Source organism: Heteronotia binoei, chromosome 14, assembly GCF_032191835.1.
Source record: "Heteronotia binoei isolate CCM8104 ecotype False Entrance Well chromosome 14, APGP_CSIRO_Hbin_v1, whole genome shotgun sequence".
Classification (NCBI taxonomy): domain Eukaryota; kingdom Metazoa; phylum Chordata; class Lepidosauria; order Squamata; family Gekkonidae; genus Heteronotia; species Heteronotia binoei.
The window spans coordinates 3,355,158-3,382,377 of NC_083236.1; the positions used below are offsets into that span (position 1 = coordinate 3,355,158).

General features: G+C 46.0%; 1 protein-coding gene across 1 annotated transcript in view; it reads right to left on the bottom strand.

Moving 5' to 3' along the window:
• Positions 1-27,220, bottom strand: part of LPCAT1 (lysophosphatidylcholine acyltransferase 1) — a 154,825-nt gene that overhangs the window by 23,616 nt on the left and 103,989 nt on the right. The window contains exons 11-12 of the mRNA XM_060254342.1: positions 4,427-4,580; positions 2,003-2,101 (exon numbers count right to left, since the gene is read on the bottom strand). Of these exons, the coding sequence (XP_060110325.1) occupies positions 2,003-2,101; positions 4,427-4,580 (253 nt within the window). The remainder of the gene's footprint in view (positions 1-2,002; positions 2,102-4,426; positions 4,581-27,220) is intronic.

Below are 27,220 nucleotides of genomic sequence, written 5' to 3' on the forward strand. Positions count from 1 at the left end.
AATGATTAAAGGTTTGGAACACTTCCCCTATGAAGAAAGGTTAAAACACTTGGGCTCTTTAGCTTGGAGAAACGTCGACTGCGGGATGACATGATAGAAGTTTACAAGATTATGCATGGGATGGAGAAAGTAGAGAAAGAAGTACTTTTCTCCCTTTCTCACAATATAAGAACTCATGGGCATTCAATGAAATTGCTGAGCAGTCAGTTTAGAACGGATAAAAGGAAGTACTTCTTCACCCAAAGGGTGATTAACATGTGGAATTCACTGCCACAGGAGGTGGTGGCAGCTACAAGCATAGACAGCTTCAAGGGGGGATTGGATAAAAATATGGAGCAGAGGTCCATCAGTGGCTATTAGCTACAGTATATTATTGGAACTGTCTGGGGCAGTGATGCTTTGTATTCTTGGTGCTTGGGGGGGCATAGTGGGAGGGCTTCTAGCCCCACTGATGGACCTCCTGATGGCACTTGGGGGTTTTTTTTTGGCCACTGTGTGACACAGAGTGTTGGACTGGATGGGTCATTGGCCTGATCCAACATGGCTTCTCTTATATTCTTATTTTTGTGGTTCATTCTGCAGATAGCCTGAAACCAATTCAGTCAATTCCTAGGCAATGCTGGGGGTGGACATGGAGAGCCCAAGAAACACCCAAAGCAGCTGTCCATAACTTGATTAGCAGTTCTGGGAGCCAACCATGGGGGCCCCATTCTGCTTTATGGGAGGAGATTATATACCAGTATAATACCATACCCTGACTCAGCTGCTTTCACTTTGAAGAATAAAGAAAAAAATAGTTAATTCAGTTGTTTGTCACATGGCTGATTTAGAGGAGCTTTGAGACTCCTTTTTCCCCTCACACAGTGGGACAATTCTTTAAACACTTCTCCCGGCTGGGAAGGTGTTCTTTGCTGTGGTTTCACGGACAGAACCTGAAGCTAGAGCTGAACTTTCTTGGGGGCACCTGCTTTTAGGGACTATAACTCAGACATCCAAATCCAGTCTTCGCCAAACTTGGAGGGCTGGTGGAGGACAGCTTGTTGAAGGCTTCCTGTGAGTTTGGAGTCTCTAACTTGCAAGGGGGCTGTTCCTCCCAAACCAAACAAACCATGAACTGGTTTGGGAAATCAAACAAACCACAAACCACCATTTCCCCAATTTATGCCCATCTTTAGCAGAGAGTGAAACTGGCTCTTGCAGCTGCTGCTACCAGTTTTAAACAGAAACAGTTTTTTAAAAAACATTTGTTTTGTGATTTTTGTGTTGAGACTTGCTAGATGCTAGGATTAAGTCATCTCATCTGTGTACCTTCAGTGTCTATTCCATGAACCCAACTAATTTGTTACCAGTTCTTGAATAGATACTATTAACTGTGCTTATGCAAAAATGCTGGCAAATGTAATCTAGCAGACATTCTCATTTGAAGGATGTGTCCCACTGCATAGTTGCAAATGGGACTTGATTGGTAGCTCTAGGAGCCAACCACTGGGCTCCAATTCTGCTCTATGGGAGCAGATTATATACCAGTATAATACCACACCTTGACAAAAGCAAATGATTTTGTGCCTTTACACAAATTGCTTGTTTTAACGATCCAGTCTTAACTGTGGGAGATCTCTCTTTTTCTGGTAACTGAGAGGTGACTTAGTCCTTGAAAAAGCAGCTGCAGCCACCTGGCCCTTTAAGACATGGCTGCCATGCAGGCACAGAACTGCTCAGCAAGACGCTATGCTCAAAAACAAACAGAAGTGATCCAATCAGGAGCTGGCCTTGCCTGCCACTGGAGTTAAAGCAGAGTAAGATCACCTGGTGACTGTGTTAAAAAGTTCATCATGCCTAATTAAACTGGATAAATCATACAGAAATTGTGAAGTCAGTAGTGTCTTCAAATTAACTGTCAATGTACAGGCAAATGTTGCAGTGTTGAGTTTGATTTGGCTATTTTCCAAGTGTAGATTTGAGAAAGCTTTTAATGAAGCATTTTAGTAAAGCTGCTACTTGCCTTAAAAGCCAACTGTATTGTTTGCATGGTTTTGGATGGTCTACAGACTACTGACAAAGCAGTTACATATTCTCGCAAGTCAATCATACCATTTTCCTTCTGCAAAAGGAAAAGGATCAAAGTTATATTACTGATTTCATAGACGGCAGCCAGTGAAAAAAATGCTGTGAAGTTTTCACATCACAAAAGTTTATATGAAGGTTTCTGCACAGAGCCTTGCAAATGCAGATTCCTGAAGACCACAGTTAAAATACCTAAAAATATCCTCATTTTAAACAAAAGAAAACATAAATAATCAGTACATGCTTGTTACTAATCACAATGGATTTAACAGTATTTATGGTTACACACTATTTTCTGCTGGAATGACAGAGCACGTTCCAGTAATGTGACACTAACAGTATCTCACAGTAGCTCCAAAATGGAGCAGCAGAAGCTGAGCAACAACTCTGTTGATAAGTTCTTCATCAAAGGCTCCTAAGTAAGCTCAACAGTCATGGGGTAAAAGGACAAGTCCTCTTGCGGATCAAAAACTGCCTAATTAATAGGAAACATAAAGTGAGTATAAACGACATAAGATAATAAGATTCTGAATAGAAAATGATTCTTGGCTAGCCAACAGGTGTATTAAGTCCTTGTGGTTTCATCGGAGAATGTTTTCTATTGTAAAAATGGGGATGAATGTTATAGTAGATTGATGGAATATTGGGGACGATAAATTGTATTTTCATCGCAGAACTTAATAAATTGGAAATAAAAATAAATGTGGGCAATTTTCACAGGGAAGGTTATAAGCAGTGGGGTACCGCAGGGCTCAGTACTGGGTCCAATGCTTTTTAACTTGTTCATTAATGATTTGGAGTTGGGAGTATGCAGCAAAGTAGCTAAGTTTGCGGAGGACACTAAATTGTTCAGGGTGGTGAGAATCAGAGGACTGTGAGGAACTCCAAAGGGATCTGTTGAGGATGAAGAAGAAGATATTGGATTTATATCCCGCCCTCCACTCCGAAGAGTCTCAGAGTGGCTCACAATCTCCTTTATCTTCCTCCCCCACAACAGACACCCTGTGAGGTGGGTGGGGCTGGAGAGGGCTCTCACAGCAGCTGTCCTTTCAAGGACAACCTCTGCCAGAGCTATGGCTGACCCAAGGCCATTCCAGCAGATGCAAGTGGAGGAGTGGGGAATCAAACCCGATTCTCCCAGATAAGAGTCCGCACACTTAACCACTACACCAAACTGGCTCAAGTGGGCAAGTGGGAGTCAATGTGGCAAATGAGGTTCAACATGATCAAGTGCAAAGTAATGCACACTGGGGCCAAAAATCCTAACTGTAAATACACACCCATGGGGTCTAAACTGGTGGAAACTGACCAAGAGAGAGATCATGTAGTCATGGTAAATAATTCACTGAAAATCATGAGACAGTGTGCAAATGCAATAAAAAAAGGCCAACGCTGTGCTGGGAATGATTAGGAAGGGAACTAAAAATAAATCAGCCAGTATCATAATGCCCCTGTATAAATCGATGGTGTGCCTCATTTGGAATATTGTGTATAATTCTGCTTACCACACCTCAAAAAAGATATTACAGCATTGGTGAAAATGCAGAAAAGGGCAACTAGAATGATTAAAGGGACATTTTCCCTATAAAGAAAGATTAAAGCACTTGGGGCTCTTTAGTTTGGAGAAATATTGACTGAAGGGTGACATGACAGAGGTTTACAAGATTATGCATGGGATAGAGAAGGCAGAGAAAGAGGTATTTTTCTCCCTTTCTCACAGTGCATGAACTTGTGGGCACTCAATGAAATTGCTGAGCGATGAGGTTAGAATTAATAAAAGGAAGTACTTCTTCACTCAAAGGGTGATTAACACATGGAATTCACTGCCACAGGAGGTGGTGGCAGCTACAAGCATAGATGGCTTCAAGAGGGGAATGGATAAACATATGGAGCAGAGGTCCATCAGTGGTTATCAGCCACAGGGTATAGATGGAACTCTCTGTCTGGGGCAGTGATGGTCTGTATTCTTGGTGCTTGGGAGGGGAGGGGCAACAGTGGAAGGGCTTCTAGTGTCCTGGCCCCACTGGTGAGCCTCCTGGCACTTGATGGGGGGGTTTGGCCACCGTTTGACAGAGTGCTGGACTGGATGGGTCACTGGCCTGATCCAACATGGCTTCTCTTATGTTCTTAACTAACAAAATAGATAATTAAAACTATACACTCAAAGAACAGGCAAAGGGATGCACACAAGATCCCTGGGATAGAACAGTCATTTTTTCCAGGAACAATTTTCTTAATATAAATGGATACTTCCTGGATTACAGCTACATTAACTCCAAATAAATATTAATATTGCATTATTACAACTTGTAAAAGTTATCAAGAATTTAAATATAGTAACAACAGTGAAATTGTTTTTTACCTCATCAAAAAGTGCAAACATGTTTTCTAGCATGTCAGAAACTGGGACTTCCAGGTATGCAGCAAACTCTTTGAGATTGACTTTTTTCTTTTTTATTCTTCTGGCACTTTCCAAGTATCTATTAAGTTCTTTTTCAAGCCTTTCTGGCTTTAACCTAAAAACGGAGAAGAAAACAATCTGTTCCCCACAGTGTTCCAGATGACTCTGGTCAGGCTTAATTCAAATGTTGGTGTGCAGTTCAGAAGCCCTCCTAAGAATCTTGAGGCAGTAGTTAGAATTCCTGTAACAGATCATTTATCTCCTGACAACAGGTGCACCTCAATAATGTTTTTGGTTCTTTGGGGGTATAGAACACAAGTTAAATATTACTAAAGCATTCTTGCTCACATTTTATCTTTTTAAAAAACACACTCATTAACATTAACTTAAATGAATATTTATAGTACCATTCATAGATTCTACATAGATAATTAAAGGAGAATGATTACATGAGTCCTAAGCATTTTATCTTGCCCCAAAGTAAGCAGGTTTCCCAAGATAAGAAGCATCTTCAAAGAAAACTCTCTGTAGCAATGCAGATTCACCTATGTATAGGTTTCCCAAGTAATCTCTAACAATAGGTCCCTGTCATATCTGACAGGGATCACATTCTTGACTAATTTTCTTATAACTTCAAACACCATACAGGAGTTATCCATACTCAAGTGTCTCCTAAAAAGGTGTACCCAAATCTTAGCCCTTGAAAAGACTGGAATCCCAGGACCACCAACTAAGTGAGATAGGGATGGGATCTAGCCTGGTATAGACAACCTAAGCCACTGAGGGTCAGAGTTGATTTTAAATTTGCAAATTGAGCCAATTTTATAATGGTCTCAATGTGTAGTCTCATTTGAGGAACCACTGCTGTTGTTGAAGCCATCAATGCTGTTGTTGAAGCCATGGATATAGATCTGGACCTGGCATTGCAAGTCGTAGTGAAATGGCTCAGGCAGAGTCGACTGAAATTGAACCCAGTGAAGACAGAGGTCCTGTGCCTCAGTCGCAGTGGCCTGGGTAGGGAAATCCCCTTGCCGGCCTTTGATGGGAAGCTCTTAGCGCCAGCGTCGAAGGTCAAGAGTCTGGGGGTGCTCCTGAAGCGTTCGTTGACAATGGAGGCCCAGGTAGCAGCCACTGCCAAATCCACATTTTACCATCTTAGGTGGATAAGGCAGTTGGTTCCATACCTGGAGCGCAATGACTTGGCAACAGTGATCCATGCAATGGTCACCTCGAGAATAGACTACTGTAACGCCCTCTACATGGGGCTGCCCTTGACTCAACTTCGGAGGCTGCAACTGGTGCAAAACACAGCAGCCAGGTTGTTAATGAAGCTACCTGTATGGGAGCACATTCAACCTGTGCTGAAAGAATTACACTGGTTGCCTGTGGCGTTCCGGATTCGCTTCAAGGTGCTGGTTATAACCTTTAAAGCCCTATATGGCCTGGGACCTGTCTACCTTCGGCACCGCCTTTGCCCATACGTACCCCAGAGAGTACTACGTTCAGGGTCTCAAAATCTCCTTAAGATCCCTTGACCGAAAGAAGCTCGATTGACCAGCACTAGAGCCAGAGCGTTCTCGGTAACAGCCCCCCCTTTGTGGAATGCCCTCCCCGAAAACATCAGGGCCCTGCGGGACCTGCCACAGTTCCGCAGGGCCTGTAAGACCGAACTTTTCAAACTTGCCTTTAATGGTTAGGGAGAGGTGGCTATTACCTTCAGCATCAACAATCTCACTGAATTAATATAATGGAAAACAGAAGCTTGCCATCTTGGATTTTTAATATGTTTTTATAGATCTAATTTTAATATGTCTGCTAATGCTTTTAAACTGTTGTTAGCCACCCTGAACCTGTCAGGGGAAGGTGGGATATAAATCTGATAAATAAATAAATAAATCCCAACAACTTCTGAATGTAGACCAGGCCTGTGCCTTCTCCAAAGGCAAACCAGCCCATCCCTCAACAGCATCCAGGAAAGCCCCAATAGACTGAGTTGGCTGTAAATGAGACTTTTCCTAATTAACTACAAACTCGAAAGATTCTAGTGTTTTAAGGGCTAGATGAACACGGTCGATCAGAGACTCAAATGAACAGTCTGCAAACAGCCAGCTGTTTTGAGTATGGGCAAATTATGCAGTTTCTGAATCTCAGGCCACCACTGCAAAGGAACCCTTTGGGAAGACCCTTGGTGCTGTAGCTAGGCCAAAGGGCAGCACCGTGTATTCATAAGAAGTGTCCTCACACTGAAAAACTAAGTATTTTATAAAGGATTCATGAATACAGATGAGAAAATAGACATCCTAGAAGTCCAGGATTGTGAACCACATCCCTTTGCTCAATTAAGTAATAGCTCAGATAACAACAACACTAGAAATCTGGACACCTTTAGATGTTTACTAAGAGCTTTAAAGTCTAAGAGATGTCTCTTACCACCACCTTTTCTATTTATTAAGAAACATCTTGAATAGAAATTTGTGGAATGAGATGTGGAGAAGCTCCAAAAAGCCCCTTTAGACAACAGGTCAAAGATCTCTTCAGACAACAAAGGAAGTAGCCATGAATATGAACAAGCATCGATTACAGGTAACCTCATTACTTTTTTGTCAAGACTTGTTGGTAACTGCCAAGGCCTTTTCTAAGCAAGAACACAGTTCTGGCTGGCTTGGTGTCAGGGGGTGTGGCCTAATATGCAAATGAGTTCCTGCTGGGCTTTTTCTACCATAAAGTCCTGGTAGCTGCTATTCATCAAGTGGTCACCTTTGTGGTCACACATGGGTACTGTGTGTGCACAGGCCTGTTGCAGATAGACTGTAATGATGCAAACTCTAAGAAATAGTCAACTTTAATTAATCAGAAGATTCACTTATCTTGGGTTATGCTAACCCATTTATAAGGAGTAGGACAACCTATCAACAAAGCCAAGAAACCTGGTCTAGTCAGGGGAGGGACCTTTGCCTACTAGGTTGGTCTTGAGGGAACTGTGGGGTCTGAGTGCCCATCTGTTTACTATGCTGTTATCTCAATTGCTGTTGTGGCACATAAGATGAGAGATATTGCTGTTGCCGCTGATGGGGAGGCTGATACCTGTAAGGCCTATTGTACTGATATAAACAATGCTTTGAAAAATACCTTTGTTTATAAGAGAGGGACATCTGGGTAGTTACCCCCAAATGGCTTTGCATATTTAGCTGACAGCCCATGCCAGCCCTGTTTCAGGTCTGCAAAAACATCCCTTGTTATCTTTTTGTCAAGATCAGCAACTGTTCCCCTACATTCAATAGGGTTGCAGTACTTACTGTTATTCATCAAGCGGTCACCTTTGCGGCCATACATTGGTTCTGTGTATGCACAGGCCTGTCGCAGAACAATCTGTCCCCCTCCCATACACTGTTTCCTCCCCCCCACCGGTATGATAAGGAGGGAGGGGAGCACCCTTTTGTCATTTCCTCTCACTGCTGCTGCTAGAATGAGATAGACATATTTAGTTAATGTCAGCTTGTATACATTGAAGCTTTGTTTTATGACTTGACCTGTTATTTACTGTGAACTAACATTAGGCCATTTGCTACACTAACCCTAGAATTGTAGAAGGCTCTTCGGGAGTGGGGAGGCCAGGACTCCAACAGGCCTTTGAAATGTAAAACATCTAGCCGTTCCCAGGCGCCTGGAAGAGACAAGCGAGGCCATCGAGGCGGAGGAGAGGCGGCTATGTAGGTGGGAGATAACAGATAACTGCTCTGGCTCTTCTCAGCCAAGAAATCCCAGGTTTATGGTGGGAAATGATTTAAACCCCCTAGCCTTTGATGTGTATCCTTATATACTCATGCTTGCACCCTTTTCGTTATTAGTATCAACGACCCTGCGTTGTGGTATGCATTGCTGTAATCAATAAACAGAAACTTTGTTGTCAACAAAGCTAGCCTGTTTCATATTGAAATCTTCAATGTCCCTACGCTGACAGTTAAGAGCTCACAGCAGGGCACGAGGGAGGGGTGTGTGACTACACAGATGACCACTAAAAGAACAACAGTTACAGGTAAGTGCAACCCTGTTTTCATTGTTCTGGTAACTGTGCAGTCCTACACAGGAGAGCAGTGAGCCACCTTACTATTCAAAGGAAGGAAGATGTGAGCTCTCAGTTGAGAGCAGCTGTACAGCACTGCCGTACTGCTCTTCGAACAGCTGCATCTCCCATGAAATCCATGTCCATCAACTGGTGTCTTGCAAAGGTGCAGAAAGACCAGGGGTGTAGCCAGAAAGTTTGGGGTGGTGGGGTGTTGGGAAATCTGGGGGAAAGGGGAGTGGGTGAGAGGTGTGCGTGGGGAGAGAGAAGAAGACCTTCCGGGCTCCCCCTGCCTCTCTGGCTGTTGGATAAGCACAAGCTTGCTGGGACTTGTGGGTGTGGCTGGAAAGTCAAGGGGTATGGCCATGAGATGCCCCACCATGGCTGTGGGTCTGAGGAAGATCATGCTGCAACCCTGCAGACAAAATAGATGGAGAAACCACAGCAGAAGGCAGCAGATGTAGACTGCACTTGAGTGGAGTGAGTGAGGAGGTCCACCAGACAGTCAACTTGTGCTGATTCATAACACAGTTTGATACGTGTGACTATCCACCCAGAGATGGATTGGGTGACAATCCCCCCCCCCCCCAGATTAGAGCCCACAAAGGAAATGAAAAGGTTGTCATCTTTCCTAAAAGATTTTGTCCTACCTAGGTAGAAGAGAAGTGATCTAGAAAAATCTATGGAGTGGAGGGTGCGTTCTGTCATCCTGAGGTTGTGGGGGTACAACACGGGCAGAGTCACATCTTGGTTCAAATGGAACTTGGAGGTCATCATAGAGAAGAACTGGAGTGAGAAGCAGAGGATTACCCTAGCATCAAATACTTCCACCAGGAGGGAAGGGATCGTGCTGCAGTGCTTGTAACTCACTGATCCTCCCGGCTGAAATGATGGCTACTAGGAATACTATTTTCATAGTTAGGGGAGGTGTTTGTGAGTTTCCTGCATTGTGCAGGGGGTTGGACTAGATGATCCTAGAGGTCCCTTCCAACTCTATGATTCTATGAAGGAAGCAGGAAGCCATGGGGTTCAGTGGTTTCCCTGAAAGTTGTGAAAGCAGAGGTTCTGGAGGGTGAACTGAGGGAAAATTGATTCAGCAGGACTTTTGGGAACAGTATGGATTCTTCCTGTGCAAAAACTGCCTCCCTTCAAACATTAACATGACATAATGATAGAGTGGCTAGATGGACTCTTATGGAGGTAGATGAGAGGCTTGCCTGAAGTAGACTTAGGAGATATCTGAAGACCCTCTCTATTGGACATAATTCAGAACTTGGCCCATGCATAGAGACAGCACCATTTGACTGAATATAAGCACCAGGTGGACGGTTTTCTGGAGTTAAGCAATATTTCTTCTACTGGTTCCAAGAACCAGTTGGTGGTTGGTCAACTGACTGACCCATGCTGTTAAATGCAAGGTGACAGTATTTGGATGTAAGAATGAGTCCTGCAGTAGAAGGCTATGATCTTGAGGGAGAAGAATGTATCCATTGTGAGACATGGTCAAAAGGTTTGAGAACAATGCCTGTCTCAGCCATAAAGGGACTATTAGGATAGCTGACGTGTTCCTGTCTCATTTTGTTGAGGACCCTGAGGACCAGTGGTAGGGGATGGAATGAATATAGCAGATCTCTTGTCCACTAGATCTGGAAGGCATCTCCCCAAGGACTGCACCCTGGGAGTAAAAGAATCTGCATTGCCCATTTTGACTCCTGGCAAACGAGTTTGTAGTTGGTTCCCTTCAACACTGGAAGATCGTGGCAAGAAAGGCCCAGTTGAGTTACCGTTTGTATGGCACTAGGGTGGTGCAACCAGAAAGTCTACTAGATGGTTGTTGACTCCTGCCATGGATGGCCAGGATTATGGCCTTGTTGGAGATCACCCATTTCTAAAATTAGTGTGGCTAGGTGGCAAACTGAGTAAGAGGAAGTGTTGCCCTGTTTATTCACACATGACTGCAATTGTCCATGGCTATTTGGACATGTTTTCCTGATGCCTGACTATGTATGGTTAATAGGTTTTGAGCTGTAACACACTGATATGGAACAGTACTTTTGGGGTAGACCAAGTCCCACTGACTTACACTTGCCTGATATGGGACCCCCAGCCTGACAAGGAGGCATCTGTAGTCAGTGCTACCTCTGGTACTGAGGGATGGAAAGGAGTCCCCCCTCCCCTGCTTAGGAGGATGGTACCCTAGATCCACCCATGTACGGAACGTACCACTTGTCTTGGAATATTCAATTTTTAAAACTGATGTAGATTGTGAAAGTTGAAGTTCCTGACAAATCATACTTGTAGAGGACACATGCATAGCCTTGCATAGGATACCAATGATGTGTTGGAGACCATTAATCCTAACAAACTCTGGATGAGAATGGCTGGGTCAAAGCATGATTTCTGGCAATAAGTTAATTTATAGATCTGAGTGCGAAGACTCTTTCTGGTAGTGGAAAGGCTCTGGCTAGGGAGCAGTCTAATACAGCACCTATGAAGGATGCCGTGTGCATGAATTCTCGCTTGGATTTCTTTGCATTGACAAACAGGTTCAATGCTTTGAGTACCCCTATGGTGAAACGTAAGTCCGCTAGACTGGAAGTTTGGTTTTGGTATATGCTACTATCAGCCACTTATCAAGATACACGTATCATATTCTAGTCTTCTTAAGGAGGCTACTACCACTGTGACCACCATAGTAAATACTCTGGATGCTGTGGCTAGCCTGAAAGAAAATACCATGTATTGGAAGTGACACAAACTGACTGAAGTGGAGATATTTGCGTCAGGCAAGCCTTATTTTTACATGGAAGTACTTATCCAATTACAAACCATATGCCCACGAGTAACAGAAGGACATCTGGAATGGATAACACTCTGAACTTTTTTTTATTAACAAGAACTTGTCTAGGCCTCTCAGGTCGATGATAGCTCCCATTCCCCCCCTTTTTTACCCCAAAGTATCTGCATTTAAACCTCAAATGTTAATCTTCTGCAGGCACTTCTGTGCTTACTTTCTTGCTAAAGGGAATATCAGCCTCTGAAAGGAGTTATGGAGAGGCGTGGGAGGACTGAATGACAGGGGAGATTAAGTTGTTGGGAAGGCATGTTGCATATCCATCCTCATCCCAGGTTCTTATAGGGTTGGAACTTTTTTTTTTGCCTTTTCAAACATTTTATTAAGATTTTTGAATCACAGTAAATCAATAAAACATATAATTGAACAGAGAAGTAGAAATAAAATACAACATAATTGCCAGCATATATATGTAGTGCTTTTGATTTAAATATCTTTTATATATAATTCCCCTTTTGTCATGGCAAATCCGAGCTCCCTCATTGGTTGGCACTGGGTGGGACTGTGGTGCATCAACCTTTGGTCTGTCAAACCATCAATCAAATGCTATTGCATTGCATTGGCAGACTCTGCTCTCCTCCACCCGCTGGTGGCCCCATGACAGATGAGGATTGGCCCTCTGGGGAAACTGCTAAGCAGTGGCTGTTACTAGGCAACTTACTTTGCTTCTCTCAATAAAAAGCAACCAAGCATTATTCTCTCAGTAGAAGCTGATGGAGGAGGTCCTTTCAAGTCCTATTTTGGTCTTTGAGAGAGAGCTCATTGGTTGACTCCACTCCTCTCTCTCACCTGAGTGGCTAATACTAGCCAGTCAAGCTGACTCTGTCAGTAAAAGACAACTAACCTTGGTTCTGGCAGCTGCTGCCTCTCCCTACTCTCCCATTGGCTAAACCACCCATCACTGCTTTGCAGAGGAGAAAAAGAAAGCCTTCCTTGGCTGAGGGAGGAAAGAGGGAAGGCTTTCTCTCGATTGGCTGAGGACTCCTCATTCTCCTCTGGGAAGGAAACATCCAGTGATGGGGGAAAAATGGTGTCCTGTCATAGTAGGCCAGGTACAGAGAGAGCCAGATAGGGAGGGAAAGTGAGAGACAGAGATTGAAGTCAATGGTATCAGAGAAAGAGAGTTGTTCTGAAAAGTATCACTAAAGGCCTCTGAGGGAGAACTTATTGGGGCCAGTCCTAACTATGGCTGCCAGTTCCAGGTTGGTGGTAAATCCCTGGAGATTCTGTGGTGGAGTTTGAGGATGGCATATGAGTTAGGGTTTCAGAGCAGGGTCTGTTCTTGCTGTGGAAGCTGACTGGGTGATTTCAGACCAGTCACATACTTCCAGCCTCCCCTACCTTGCATGGTTGTTGTGCAGATCAAAGGGGGGGGGGGGAGGAAGGAGATTGATGTAAGCTTCTTTGTCCCCCTGACACTGAGGAGAAAGACTGTCCTTTTCCTATGTAGAGGCTGCATGGAGGTGGAAGCTATAGGAAGCTGAAGTCAGAGGGACAAATAAAGGGAAAGAGATATGGTCGCCAACTTCAGGTTAGGAAATTCCTGGAGATTTAATGGGTGGAGCCTGGAGATGGTGGGGTTTGAGGAAAGGTGGGATCTCAGACAGATACAATGCCATACATACCACTCTCCAAACAAACCATTTTCTCCTGGAGAACCACTGTTGCCAATTTCCAGATGTGGGCTGGATATCACTCAGAATTACAACTGCTCTCCAGATGGCAGTCAGCTCCCCTTGATGGGGAGGGGGGGAGTGAATGTCTTCACTAGAGTGGGTGGGAAGACAGCCAGGATGGGAGGACATTTACCCAGAGCCTCTTTCTAGAACCCATATTTTTCTTCACAACAGGCCTTTATCTCTAGTATATTGAATAACTGCAAAGGAAAAGGTAAATTATACCTTCTCACTTAATGTTAAACATACACACACACATATATAAATAAGGAAAGAAAAAGATAAAATGGAAAGTGAAAAAGAAAGAAAGGGAAAGAAAAAGAGAAATATATCTCCAAAGTTTCTAAGTTGTGTGACTAAATTACACTAATTGGTGATACTGAAGCCACGAGTAGAGGAGATGTAGATTTAATTTGTGGTCTTCTTTGTCACTAGCGGCTGAATTTTGGGTGCCCTTGTTGTTCTCTTGAATGTGATATATGACCAACTAGCTGTGGAGTGATGAAATAGGAAATGACATCCTTCCTGCTTGGTTCTGAATTGCTTTTTAATACACCGAAGTGGAAGACAACACTAACACTGGGCACAGTCAAGGTCCAGTTGTGTCTTCCAGTATAAACCTTCCATCACAGGGAAGATGACAGACCTAATATTCCCAAAATGCATAATACTAAATACCAGATCTGTCACCATTGGAGGTACACATGAAATATCAATTTCAAGTGATCAGGCCATTCAAATAAGCTGGTTTATTTGTTATACACAGGCATGGTTTCACTAGGAGAGTATATTGACAGTTCCAGCAGGATGTCCTCGGGTGAGGGTTAAGAGGCATACTATGACTCTCTGTCCTGATAAGTAGGCTGGTCATAACTGAAGGCTAAATCACCCAGAGATCTGAGATCTTTGTGCGGGTCCGGAGATACGTCTGGTTCATTTGTAGGATAGTCCGGCTTCCATGATCAGAAACAAGAGCATACGGATCTCACCCCTGGTCATTATGTATGTTAAGTGCTGTCAAGTCACTTCCAGCTTACATTGACCTTATGAATTAATGACCTTCAAAATGTCCTATTGTTAACAGCCTTGCTCAAGTCTTGCAAACTAAGGACCGCAGCTTCAATCCATTTTAGATTGAGTCTTCCTCTTGCTGCTTTCAACCTTTCTTAGCATTTTCTTTTCCATTGTCTTCTCATTATGAGATCAAAGTACAATAGCCTTAATCATTTTAACTTCTAGGGAAAGTTCAGGCTTGATTTGATCTAGAACCCACTTATGTGCCTTTTTGATAGTTCATGGTATCCATAAAACTCTCATTCAGCATCACATTTCAAATGAATCCTTTTCCCTCAATTGCACTCAGTGCAGCTTTCATTTCACTTTCTAAAACTGCAGGTTCTTCTTGGACAGAATCTGTCATTCTTTCATCTGTTCTGTGTATTGTTCCCATCTTTCCTTTATTTTGTTCTGTTCACTTAATTAATTTGTTCTGTTCACTAATAAATTAATTTCTAGTCCTTCCTTCCTCCCCCTCCCCGCACTACAGACTCAGGGCGGGTTAACACTCTTAAGACATACAAAAAGCTAAGATATAACACAGTCCTTAAAGTCTGATAGTACTTTAGTAACTGATAAACAATACTAATACATGAAGCATTAACAGTGCAATCCTAAGGGGGGGGGGCCTGAAAGTGCTTTGGGAGCCAACTAACTGCCATGTCAGCGGAAATGGGAGTTCCGTCACTATAACTCCCTCCTCGCTGGCACAAACGGGACTTGCACCACTTTAATAATAATAATATTTAATTTGTATCCAGCCCTCCCCGCCGAAGCAGGCTCAGGGCAGCTCACAACACAAGCATTTCAACAATTAAATGGTGCTCTATACTCGGTGGCGAGTGTGACACGGATGGAAACGTAATACCGAAGAAATTACACTTTAATATCTGCATTGGCATCTTATAAAAGACGATCATTGTGGTGCCTTAAGAACTCCTTTAACACTGCATACCAGCACTTCGAAGCACTTTGATGGACTGTGATTTTACACTCTGCTGCCCTGCGATACCTCTGCACTTTCTGCTCTGCACTGGCACTTTAAAGAGACTGAGAACACTCTGTATGCTAACTCCGTCTAGCACTTTAAGAACTTAAAGAACTTTGAGCACACTAGCACTTTAAAATCTGTTCTCCAGCTAACAAATCATCCGCCACTGTTGATTATAGCGCTAAAAACTAAGGATCCCACCCACTCATTACTATTATTTTTGAGGTTTAATACTGATTGTAAATTGATTGATTATATTTGGACCTAATTGAGTATTTATCCACTAAATTGAATTGGGATATAAATTTGGCCAATTAATTGAAGGTGGGGGGGAAGGGGGGGTTGGTTTAATAAGAATTTTTTTTAATTGGCTGGGATAACTAGTAGTGGTTAGAATACGTTTTTAGCTAGGTCATAAGACGTATTAGTAATCAGTAAGAGAATATTAGGCTGAATGGAGGGGAGGAACAGAATACGTGATTGTGTATGTTGTTACTGATTCGAGATAGGTGACCTGGTACTCTGTAAGATCGTTGGTAGCTGATGTCGGGTCAGAGGATTCCAGTGCTCCTGGGGAGGGGAAAGCATAGCGGTGGGAGCAGGCAAAGTTGGAACGGAAGGAGACTGAGACACAAGAGAGCTCGCTCCCCTTCCAGCCTGTGTCTCATCCCAAGGATAACAGGTAGGAGGGCCAAGTGGAAACACTCACCTCCGTCCCTGGTATTGTGCAACGCCAGGTCCATAAACAATAAAACCTGAGTCCTGCAGGATTTTTTTATTGGGCAGGATATGGACCTGGCTTGCGTGACGGAGACCTGGGTGCGGGATGGGGAGACAGTTGCTCTCTCCCAAGTAGCTCCGCCTGGGTTCTCCGTCCTTCACCAGGGTCAGACTAGTGGGAGGGAGGGGTGGCCTTTTTCATACGGATTGCTCCTTCAGGGTGCTTCCGCCGCCAAAGACCAAGGGCGTGGAGTGGGACGTTGGGGAGAGTTTGGCAATCTGGCTGGTGTACCGTCTGCCTAACGCACCGGCCAGTGCCTTACCGTCCCTGATGGAGGCTGTAGCAGGCTGGGCATTGGAGCATCCTCAACTTATAGTCCTGGGTGACTTCAACGTCCATGCCGAGGACACGGCTTCTACTCAGGCGACGGACCTAGTGCTTTCCATGGCAGCACTAGGACTCTCCCAATATATAACAGCGGCCATGCATCGGGCTGGGCACACACTAGACCTGATCTTTGCGGCGGGAGTTGTAGTGGATCAGATTTCTGCCGAGGCAGTGCCATGGTCTGACCACCAGGCCTTGAAGGCTCGTGTGGACATGCCACCCCTTCCCCGTTTAGACGGTGAGCAAGTTTTAGCTCACCCGCGTAGCCAGATGGACCCCTTGCAGCTTCAAATGTCCATGCGGGATCCCTGGCCCTCTGGCGACTCGCTGGATGAGCTGGTGGAGATCTGAAATAACCAGCTCTCCACAGCCATCGACAAGATCGCTCCCCGACATCCTCTTCATCCTTGTACACGATCCACTCCATGGTATACCATGGAGAGACAATGGCGACATACTCGCGACGAAGCTACGAGAACATCCTATAGGTCATTTATGCGGACCTATGAGATGGCAGTTCAGGCTGCAAAAAAAGACTAATTTTGCATCCAGAATTGTGTCTGCGACCTCATGTCCAGCACAATTGTTTAGTATAATTCGGTCATTAACAACTCTATCACAGGGTAAACAAAATATTAGAGAATTGGAAATAGGCTGTGAGGCTTTTGCGAGTTTTTTCGCAGATAAGGGCTCGTCGCTCCGACGCAACCTTAAGAACATAAGAACAAAAGAGAAGCCTTGTTAGATCAGGCCAATGGCCCATCCAGTCCAACACTCTGTCACACAATGGCCAAAAAAATTATATATATATACACACTGTGGCTAATAGCCACTGATGGACCTCTGCTCCATATTTTTATCTAAACCCCTCTTGAAGCTGGCTATGCTTGTGGCCACCACCACCTTCTGTGGCAATGAATTCCACATGTTAATCACCCTTTGGGTGAGGAAGTACTTCCTTTTATCCGTTTTAACCTGTCTGCTCAGCAATTTCATCGAATGCCCACGAGTTTTTGTATTGTGAGAAAGGGAGAAAAGTACTTCTTTCTCTATGACCTTCCCGCCATAGTTGATACAGTGAAAGAACATGGGGCACCGAGTGCGTCTTCTGGTCCAATTCTGGATTCCTTCAGTCCACTCAGCCTGGAGGAAGTCGACAGGGTCCTTTTGGCTGTATGCCCTACGACTTGTAGGTTGGATCTGTGCCCGTCCAGGCTTATAAAAGCTAGCCAGACGTGGCTACGTGAACCACTACAAGGTATTGTCAACAGATGGTAGAAGGGATCTTTCCCACACCTCTTAAAGAGGCAGTGGTCCGTCCCCTCTTAAAAAAACCATCTGCAGATCCGACCGTATTGGCAAATTATCGGCCGGTATCAAACCTTCCCTTTTTGGGTAAGGTTATAGAGCGGGCGGTGGCAACTCAGCTACAGGGATTCCTGGAGGACACTTCCGCACTGGATCCATTCCAGTCCAGCTTTCGACCAGGTCACGGGACGGAGACGGTTCTGGTCACTCTCATAGATGACCTCATGCGACATGTGGATCGGGGCAGCTCAGCGGTGCTGTTGCTATTAGACCTGTTAGCTGCTTTTGATACAGTTGACCATCAGCTACTGACTAGCCGCCTTGCCGATGTGGGGATTCAGTGGTCCGCCTTACAGTGGTTGACCTCCTTTCTTCAAGATCGGGGACAAAGGGTGGTGATAGGGGAGGAAGCATCCCAGAAGCACTCTCTCAGTTGTGGGGTGCCACAGGGAGCGGTCCTATCCCCGATGCTATTTAACATCTATATGTGCTCCCTTGCCCAGATTGTCAGGAGGTATGGACTGGGTTGTCATCAATATGCAGATAACACCCAGCTCTATCTATTGATGGGCGGCCAGTCCGACTGTACCCCAGAAAATCTAGACCTGGCTCTTCAAGCCATGGCTTCTTGGCTCAGGCCGAGCCGGCTGAAGCTGAATCCGACGAAGACGGAGGTTCTCTATCTGAGTTGGGGTGGTCCGGGGGGAGAGGTTCATCTGCCAGCTCTTGACGGGGTACCATTAATACCGGCCCCTAAGGTTAGGAGCTTGAGCGTGCTCCTTGAGTCCTCCCTTACAATGGAGGCCCAAGTAGCAGCCACTGTTAGATCCGCCTTTTTCCATTTTCGGCGGGCACGGCAGCTGGCCCCGTTCCTGGAGCACAACAACTTAGCAATAGTGATCCATGCTACGGTCTTCTCAAGAATAGATCACTGTAACGCTCTGTACATGTGGCTACCCTTGACGCTAACCCGGAGACTACAGCTAGTGCAGAACGCTGCGGCGTGGCTGTTAATGAGACTCCCTCGATGGGAGCACATTCAGCCGGTGCTGAAAGAGCTGCACTGGCTTCCTGTTGTGTTCCGAGTTCGTTTCAAGGTGTTGGTACTGATCTTTAAAGCCCTTTATGGTCAGGGACCTGTCTATCTGCGGGACCGCCTTTCTCCATATATCCCCCAGAGAACACTGCGTTCAGGGACGAAAAATCTACTGTCCATCCCTGGTATGCGTATGACATGAACCAGGGCTTTCTTTGGCAGCGCCAGAACTCTGGAACGCTCTCCAGGAGGCCATAAGGGCCCTGCGGGATCTGCCTATGTTCCGCAGGGCCTGTAAGACCGAATTGTTCTGACAGGCCTTCGATATCTAACTGAGAGAGAGCTGCCGCTGGACATCATATAGAGCACCATGTAGAGTACTGGTGGTCATCACCGAATTTTGAGAACCGCCTATATTGTGTTGTATTAATACAGCACCATGAAATGGTTTTAAATAATTTAAATATGTAATTATGTATTATATGTTTTATTGGTTTTAATGGTAGTAATGTAATGTTGTGAGCTGCCCTGAGTCCGCTTGCGGAGAGGGCGGGATATAAGCTTAATGTAATAAATAAATAAATAAAACATACATATTATAACTTAACCATTTATAAAATTAATCATCATTATAGTTAAAAACATTCTAGGATTAAATTAATATAAGGAACTTGGTGTTATGCACCGTACAGTTTTTCCATGGCGATAGTATTCATTCACCAGTATGCTGTAGGATCATTAAATAAAGGCCAGCTGAAAAAGAGCAGTTTTGCAGGCCCTGCGGAATGGAGCAAGGGTCTGCAAGGCCCACACCTCTTCTGGTAATTGGTTCCACCAGTGGGGGGCCGAGATCGAGAAGGCCCTTTCTCTAGTAACTTTCAGTTTGGCCTCCTTCAGCCCGGGGATTGCCAATAGATTTTGAGAACCAGATCGTAGTACCCTATGGGGAATATATGGGGAGAGACGGTCCTTAAGGTAGGCAGGTCCTTGGCCATATAGGGCTTTAAAGGTAATGACCAGCACCTTGTACCAAATCCGGTACACTATTGGCAACCAGTGCAGTTCCCACAGCCCCGGCTGTATGCGCTCCCATCTAGGGAGCCCCAATAACAGCCTGGCCGCTGGATTCTGCACTAGCTGCAGTTTCTTGGTTCGGCACAGGGGCAGCCCCATATAGAGGGCATTACAGTAGTCCAGCCTCAAAATGACCATTGCATGGATCACTGTTGCTAGATCGCCGCACTCCAGGAAAGGGACCAACTGCTTCACCCGCCTAAGATGAAAAAAGCAGATTTAGGAGTGGCTGCTATCTGGGCCTCCATTGTCAAGGCAGGCTCCAGCAGCACCCCCAAGCTATTGACCTTGCGCACCATTTGCAATGGCGCACCATCAAATGCTGGTAGGGGGATTTCCCTATCCAGACTGCCGCGACTCAGGCAAAGGACCTCTGTCTTTGCTGGGTTCAACTTTAACCTACTCAGCCTGAGCCAACCTGCCACAGCTTGCAACGCCAGGTCTTTACGCCAGGTCTTTACACCCGCTTATGGTGTCTGATGAAGTGATGCCACGCCAAGCCAGTGGCAGAACTGGGGCATATACTGCTTCTTTGGCGTACAAGGGGGCGGCCCCAGGGGCGTGGCCACCATTAGTCGGCTCCCTAAGATCTTTCAGTCAGGGAACACCCCCCACGAGAGGTGCAAAGTTACGACGACGGGAATGCAGGCATATCCCACAGAGACTCATGGATCCCGAAAACAAAGTTTGCGGCAGCTCCTGGCACAACCTCGAAACCCCTGTGGGAGCCGACTAAATAGTACACCAATCTCCATATGCCCTGGGCAGGATGAGCTCCCTCTGCAGCACCCAATCACAGCTGCCCCCCCCCCCCCCAAAGCCTTCTGTCCCGGCTTGCACAACTCTTTAGATAGGGCAGGGCATGCTGCATGGGACTCTGCCGGGGAGTTCCCTGATGTGTGGACTTAGAGCAAGGGCCAGGGCACTTTGGTGGTGGACACTGCACAGCAAGGCTGCTCAGTTAGTATAAGGCGAGCTCTATGATTTGCAAGGAGAGCGAGTTCTCTCCCCTAGGGTTAACCATTCTTGTTTCCAGGACTCAACAGGTACCCGGACTCTGGAGGCTTAGCGTAGAAGGACGGTTGCCCATGGCTGGGTAAGTGCAACAGTGCACCCCCAAAATTCTCCTCCTCCCCTCGCTTGAAGCCGGGTGGTGTGACAGCATCTCCAGCACTTGGACCATGCAGCAGACTCAGGCAGGGGGTGGTTGCTGTCCCCCCCTGTGCTGCTGCCAGCCCCCTTCCCTTGGTCTGTCCTCTGCCTCATTCCCACCCTGGAAGGGCATGGGGGGGGGGGTCCTGGCAGCTGATCCAATGCCTGTGGGGAGGTGGATCACAGCTTGTTCCTTTAAGAAAGTCCCCGGCTGAAACACAGCCCCCTGTTCCAGATGCCGCCCCTGCAGGTGCTCTTGATCTCTGTCTCTGTTTTGCAGATGAAAATTCAACACAGAGGCTTCCGTGTGTGGCTCTCCAACTGCCCCCCCCACTTGGTCAGTTGTTCCTGCCTGCCACTCTGAGTGGAGCCCCGCCCCCCGGCGAGACTGTCCAAGTTGTACCTGGGATACCACTGCACTCGGTTCCAACACAATAAAGTCCTACTTTGTCTCTCTTGCTTTGTCTCTCCTGCTTAGTGTCTGCTGCACATTCCCTGTGCCCCTCCCTCTCCCATCTGCCACTCTATCCGTGGGCTCCCCAGGGAAATGTCTTGGAGGGCAGGCTCGCTTGCTTCTTGGGGAGGGGGAGGGACGTGAACTATGAACCACCTGCGCGAGAGGCTGGACAGGAGTGCCGGAGAGTTCCTTCCCTCATCCCATGGCACACATCATAGGGGAGTGGGGAGGCAATTCAATGGGCACCTGGCTGATGCCTCACACTCGTGTCCTGCTGCCACTGGGGAGCAGTTTTCTGCAAGTAGTGGAGGGCGGCAGGGTGAGACTCTGTGTCCCTGCTAGGGAGGGCTTCCCTGTGGGACTTGGTGGCATGCCAAAACTCTGTTCCAATCCATACATTTCCCCTGCTTTTCCTGCTTACAGACTCCTACACTGTGTTTTCCCTGTTTGTTTATGGCTCGCGGGGAGGGGACATGACTCCCCTAGCCTGCTTGCCATTGGCACGAGTCCCTGACAGTGGGTGGGTGCAGCCATGGGAATGGCCAATCTTGCAGCTCCACACTTCCCCTTCCCTCCCCCCACCCCCACCTCGGCAGCGAGCCAGGCTTCTCTCACGCATACGCGCATGCCCAGCCTCACTCCTGCTCCCTCCCTGTGTTGGTGGGACTTCTCTCCTTTGACCGTCTGCCCATGATTGGCTCAGTTCTCTGTCACCCCAACTGTCATCTGTTATGGCTCCTGCGCCAGCACTGGCCAATCCGGGGGGCCTGGGCTGGCTCTCCGCCTGCTGCGTCCACCTTGCCTGCGTGCTGGGAGTCCACACTCCAGCTGAGTTGCCATGGTGACGGTCTGACACGCGGCAACCTACGCTTCTTCTCTACACCAGAATGTGCCCAAGCCCTTAGGGAGTCAATGAGCGGCGCCTCAGTTACGCCATGGCTGGCCACCACAGAAGTCAGGATTGGGCTGCCCGTGACATCTGCTGCATTATTTAATGAGTTGAAGACTCTGGTTATGTGTAGCTGCAGATGAAACAAGATAAGGTAAATGAGTTGGTGAGGAGAGCAGTTATGATGGACTACAGCAAAGCAGGAGAGACCATTGTAGATAAGTTAACACTGCTTCAACCATACGCCTGACAGAACATCTCCATTTTACAGGCCCTTAACTGCACTAAATCCCACCCAGATCTCACTAGGGAGAGCGCTCCACCAGGCCAGTGCCAGAATTAAGTATACATCTTTGGGGCTGGATATCACCAGTTGATCTTGGTTAGAGAAGCATAAGACTCTTTGGGGGATATATCAGCAGAGACAGTCCTGCAGATATGTTGGTCCCAATCTGCATAGGGCTTTCAATGTTAAGACCAAAACCTTGTACTTTATCCTGAATTCACTTGGGAGCCAGTGCAGCTAGTGTAGCACGGGATGTATATGTGCTCTCAGTAGTGTCCCTGTAAGGACACATGCCACAGCATTCTGGACCAGCTGCAGTTTCCAAGTCAGTCTCAAGGGTAGCCCTGCATAAATCCAGCCTGGAGTGACCCTCTCATGAATCACAGCAGCTAAGTCACATGGGAGACATTAGGGGACCAGTTGCTCAACCTGCTGCAAATGGAAAAATGCAGATCTGGCAACTGCTGTGACTTGGGCCTTCACTGAGAGTGAGGCATCTAAGTTCACATCCAAACACTTAAGTTTAGGTGTTAGTGGTGCTCCATCAAGAGTTGGGAATTGGATCACCAACCCCATTGCCATGTGACCCAGGTACAGGATCTCCATCTTCACTGCATTCAATTTTAGTTGACTCTGCTTTAGCCATGCAGCCACAACATCCAGAACCCTGGCCAAAGTGTCTGGGGCAGAGTCCAGCTGGCCATCCATAATTAGATAGTTGGGTGTCATCAGTGTACTGGTGACAGCCCAGCCCAAAGCTTCGGGCCATCTGGGTGAGGGAGTGCATGTAAATGTTAAATAACACAGGGGAAAGGATTGCCCCCAAATGGTAATGTAGTGACATCCCCTCCCCAAGAGCCACCTTCTGTCCCTAACTGTGGAGAAATGAGACAGCCATTGGAGGGATGTCCCGTCTATCCCCACATTGGTGAGTTGGTGGGTCATCAGATTGTAATAAACTGTGTTGATTACAATACACTTGTAATAAACTGTGCTGCTATTAGATCTAAGAATAACAGAATAACAACACCTAGATGCAGATGTCAATGAAGGTCATCCGTAAGGGCAACCAATGCTGTTTCCATCCCATAACCAGGGCAAAAGCTGGACTGAAATGGACAAAGAACAGAGGAGTCATCCAGGAAGGCCTGGAGCTGTTCAGCTACCACCCTGCCCAGAAATGGAAGATTTGAGACTGGGCAGCTTCAAATCCAGAGGTGGTTTTTCCCAGGATCTAGACATGCCCCCCCCCCCCAAGAGCAGTCTCACCACTGCTTCTTTCAAAGCCCCTGGAAAAGTCTCAGAGCTCAGGGACAGATTGATGGTATCTGCCGGGGGTGGGGGGCATATTTCATCACAGCCAACTTTCTCTAGCCATGACAAACACAGGTCCAAGGAGCAAGTGGTGGGCTTCACAGTATGCAGGATCCTGTAACCTCATCCTGGGAGAATCAGCTGAAGTGGTCTATTACTGGACCTGAAGGGGCCTTCAGTTCCCATACTGTACCAACAAGTAGCTGGCCAGTCCTGGCTGAGTGACAAGATCTTATCTGCAAAATAGCTTTCAAAGCCTCACAGCTAATAGCCGAATTATTATTTTTTTGAATTCCCTGTGAGAGGGATGTAAGCAACCTAATTAACCTGAACAATATTGCTGGGCAAGAGCTTGCAGACATGATGGAAGTTGCATAGAACTCCTCCTCTGCAGCTTTCACTGCCACCTCATAGGCTTTCATAAGCATCCCATAAGATGCTCTTGCAACTTTGTCACGAATCTGCCGCCACTCTTGCTGTAGCCATCTCGGCTCCCATTTCATCATACCAAGGCACTAATCGAATACGGGAGAAGAGAGGGTGATGGGGAGTGATTTCATTGATGGTTTCAGAGAGATGGTCATGCAAGTTGCCAGTGGGCAATGGGTCCCACAGAGCATTCTGGAAACCAACAGGATCTATCAGTCTCTGTGGTTGACATAAATCAGCTCACCACCTGAACAGGGAGGGGCTGGGATCACTTTCAGGACAAAGTGATCCAACCATGACACCGTTTCAATAGCATTTAGGTCTGCATTTCCCCCCAAAGATCAGATGCGTGGGAGCTGATACAATTGGAGAGAGTCCCAGTGCTGCCACGGACAACACTAAGTCCATAGCCTGCACAGGGGCAATCTTGTTGGCATGAGCACTGAAGTTCCCCAAGGCTAAAAGTCTGGGGTGCTCCAGGGCCCAGCTAGCTGCTGCGTCCAACAGGCTCGACAGGGTATCTGCTGCTGCATTTTAAATGACTTCTCAGCATGCCAAATTGTGCTTTAAATTTCTCTTTGATGTCTTGGATCTTGTGAAATAGATCTCTTGTTCTTCCTATTCTATTATTCTGTTTCTTTACAATTGTTATAATATTTCTCTTTGTCTCTAAGTGCCAGTCACTGGAATGCTGTATTCAGACTTCTGGTTCTATTCTTGTCACCTTTTACTTCTGTACCTTTGCAATTTAAGAGTTTCCTTAACAATGGAGGCTCAAATAGCAGCCACGGCTAAGTCTGCATTTTTTCATCTTAGGCGGGCGAGGCAGTTGGCCCCTTTCCTGGAGCATGATGATCTAGCAACAGTGATTCATGCAACAGTCACCTTGAGGTTGGACTACTGTAATGCCCTCTACATGGGGCTGCCCCTGTGCCGAACCCGGAAGTTGCAGTTAGTGCAGAACACCGCTGCCCGGCTGTTATTAGGGCTCCCAAGATGGGAGCACATCCGGCCAGGGCTCCGGGATCTGCACTGGCTGCCAATAATATACCGAGTCTGGTACAAGGTGCTGGTTATTACCTTTAAAGCCCTATATGGCCGAGGACCTGCCTACCTTAGGGACTGTCTCTACCCACATGTTCCCCAGAGAGTACTGAGATTGGGCTCTCAAAATCTGCTTGTTATCCCCGGGCCAAAGGAGGCCCGTCTGAAATCCACCAGGGACAGGGCCTTTTCGGTAACGGCTCCTTACTGGTGGAACCAGCTGCCGGAAGAGGTGAGGGCCCTGCGGGACCTTGGCCAGTTCCGCAGGGCCTGTAAGACAGCCCTCTTCCGGCTGGCCTATAACTAACTGGCATTGGAAACCTTATAGAAGGTTGTAGTGTAGTATTCTGACAGATCGCTGTTTTATTTGTTTTATTATTTTATTGTTTTAATTGTTGTAAATCGATGTATTTTTTAAAACCAAAATGTTAGATCTTATGTTGTGAGCCGCCCTGAACTGCTTCGGTGGGAAGGGCGGGATATAAATTGAAATAAACTGAAACAGTAATTTATCTAAGCTTTTCATTTCTTTTAACTACAGAAATAGTCTTTGCACATTTTTCCTTGATAATACCTGTGGTTTCAGCCCATTGTTCTTATGGTTCACGTTCACTTGAACTTAGTAAATCTACATTTTATGTGGTCTTTGAACTCTTCAGGAATATCATTTAGATTGTAATTTGGCATTTTGAATGTTCTTTGTGTTTTTCTTCAACTTTGTGCTAATTTTGATATAAACAATTCATAGTCTATACAGCACACTCAATTCCTGGTCTTGCTTTAGTAAAGATTCTGCATCTTCTGCTTCCAATTGTGTAATACATTTGCTTTCTATATTAGCCATCTTATGATGTCCACATATACAATTATCTGTTTGTAACAAGTGTTTGCAATGAACAAACTGTTGTCTTCACAGAATTCTATGAATTGCTCTTCATCAGTGGCTGTTAGCCACAGGTATAGATAGAAAACTCTGTTTTGGGTAGTGATGCTCTGTATTCTTGGTGATTGGGGGGGGGGGGCACAGTGGGAGGGCTTCTAGTGTTCTGACCCCACTAGTGGACCTCTTGATGGCACCTGGTGTTTGACCACTGTGTGACACAAGCGTGTTGGACTGGATGGGCCACTAGCTTTTCTTATGTTCTTATTCTTCATTTCATGCTCTTAGTCAAAATCCTCCAACAATATTTGATTGCTTTGTTTTCTACTTTTGTGTTCCTGTCACGTATGTTTATCTGCACATCCTGCTTAGGTACGTGATGGATTTCTTCCTGGACACTTGTATAAAAGTTTTCAATTTCTTTCTCATCAGCATCTGTAGCTGACGACAGTTATCCTTTTAAGCTTTCTATTAAGTCAGACTTTGAATCAAAGCCTCAGACTGCTTGTGCTACATCTTGCCACACTTCTGGAGTCACTCCTTTTATTCTGTGTTATGGTCACAGTAGTCAAGCTGGAGGTCTTGGCATGGTGATCAGGAGCCAATTGTTAAGCTTTCTGTGGTTCTGAATGGTAAGATGATGGTGGTTGACAACATGGGATAGAAATTTCTGAGTCCTGTACTTCCCCTTCTAAAGCAGAAAGGTAGAGGGCAGTGAATGATGTGTGAGAAGGTATTCTTGGAACAGGGACCCTTTGACCAATTGCAGTGATGGCTTGTGAGGGACCAGGTCTTTATAATGAGCAGGTGAAGGGGTAGACTTAGCAGATTTTTCCAGGTGTGTTTGTGCTGTACTTTTTTCAGCAGTGGTTCTAGGGAGCTGTATTCCAGGAATAGCAGGGCACAGCCTGTGGTCTTCACTGCATTTTTACTTGGGTCTGGAGCGGCCAAGTTTGGACTAAAATAATTGCAAACAAGGAAGCTCAGATCCATCCATCAATGGTATAAAGTGGTGCATTGCTTGGATTTTCTTCTTGAGCACTGCTGGATAAGGTGCAATACTGTACTCTTCTCTGAGGCATAAAAGGCATTGTTCATGGTTGTCTGAGTGAGGTATTTTCAATACATGGGAACTGCA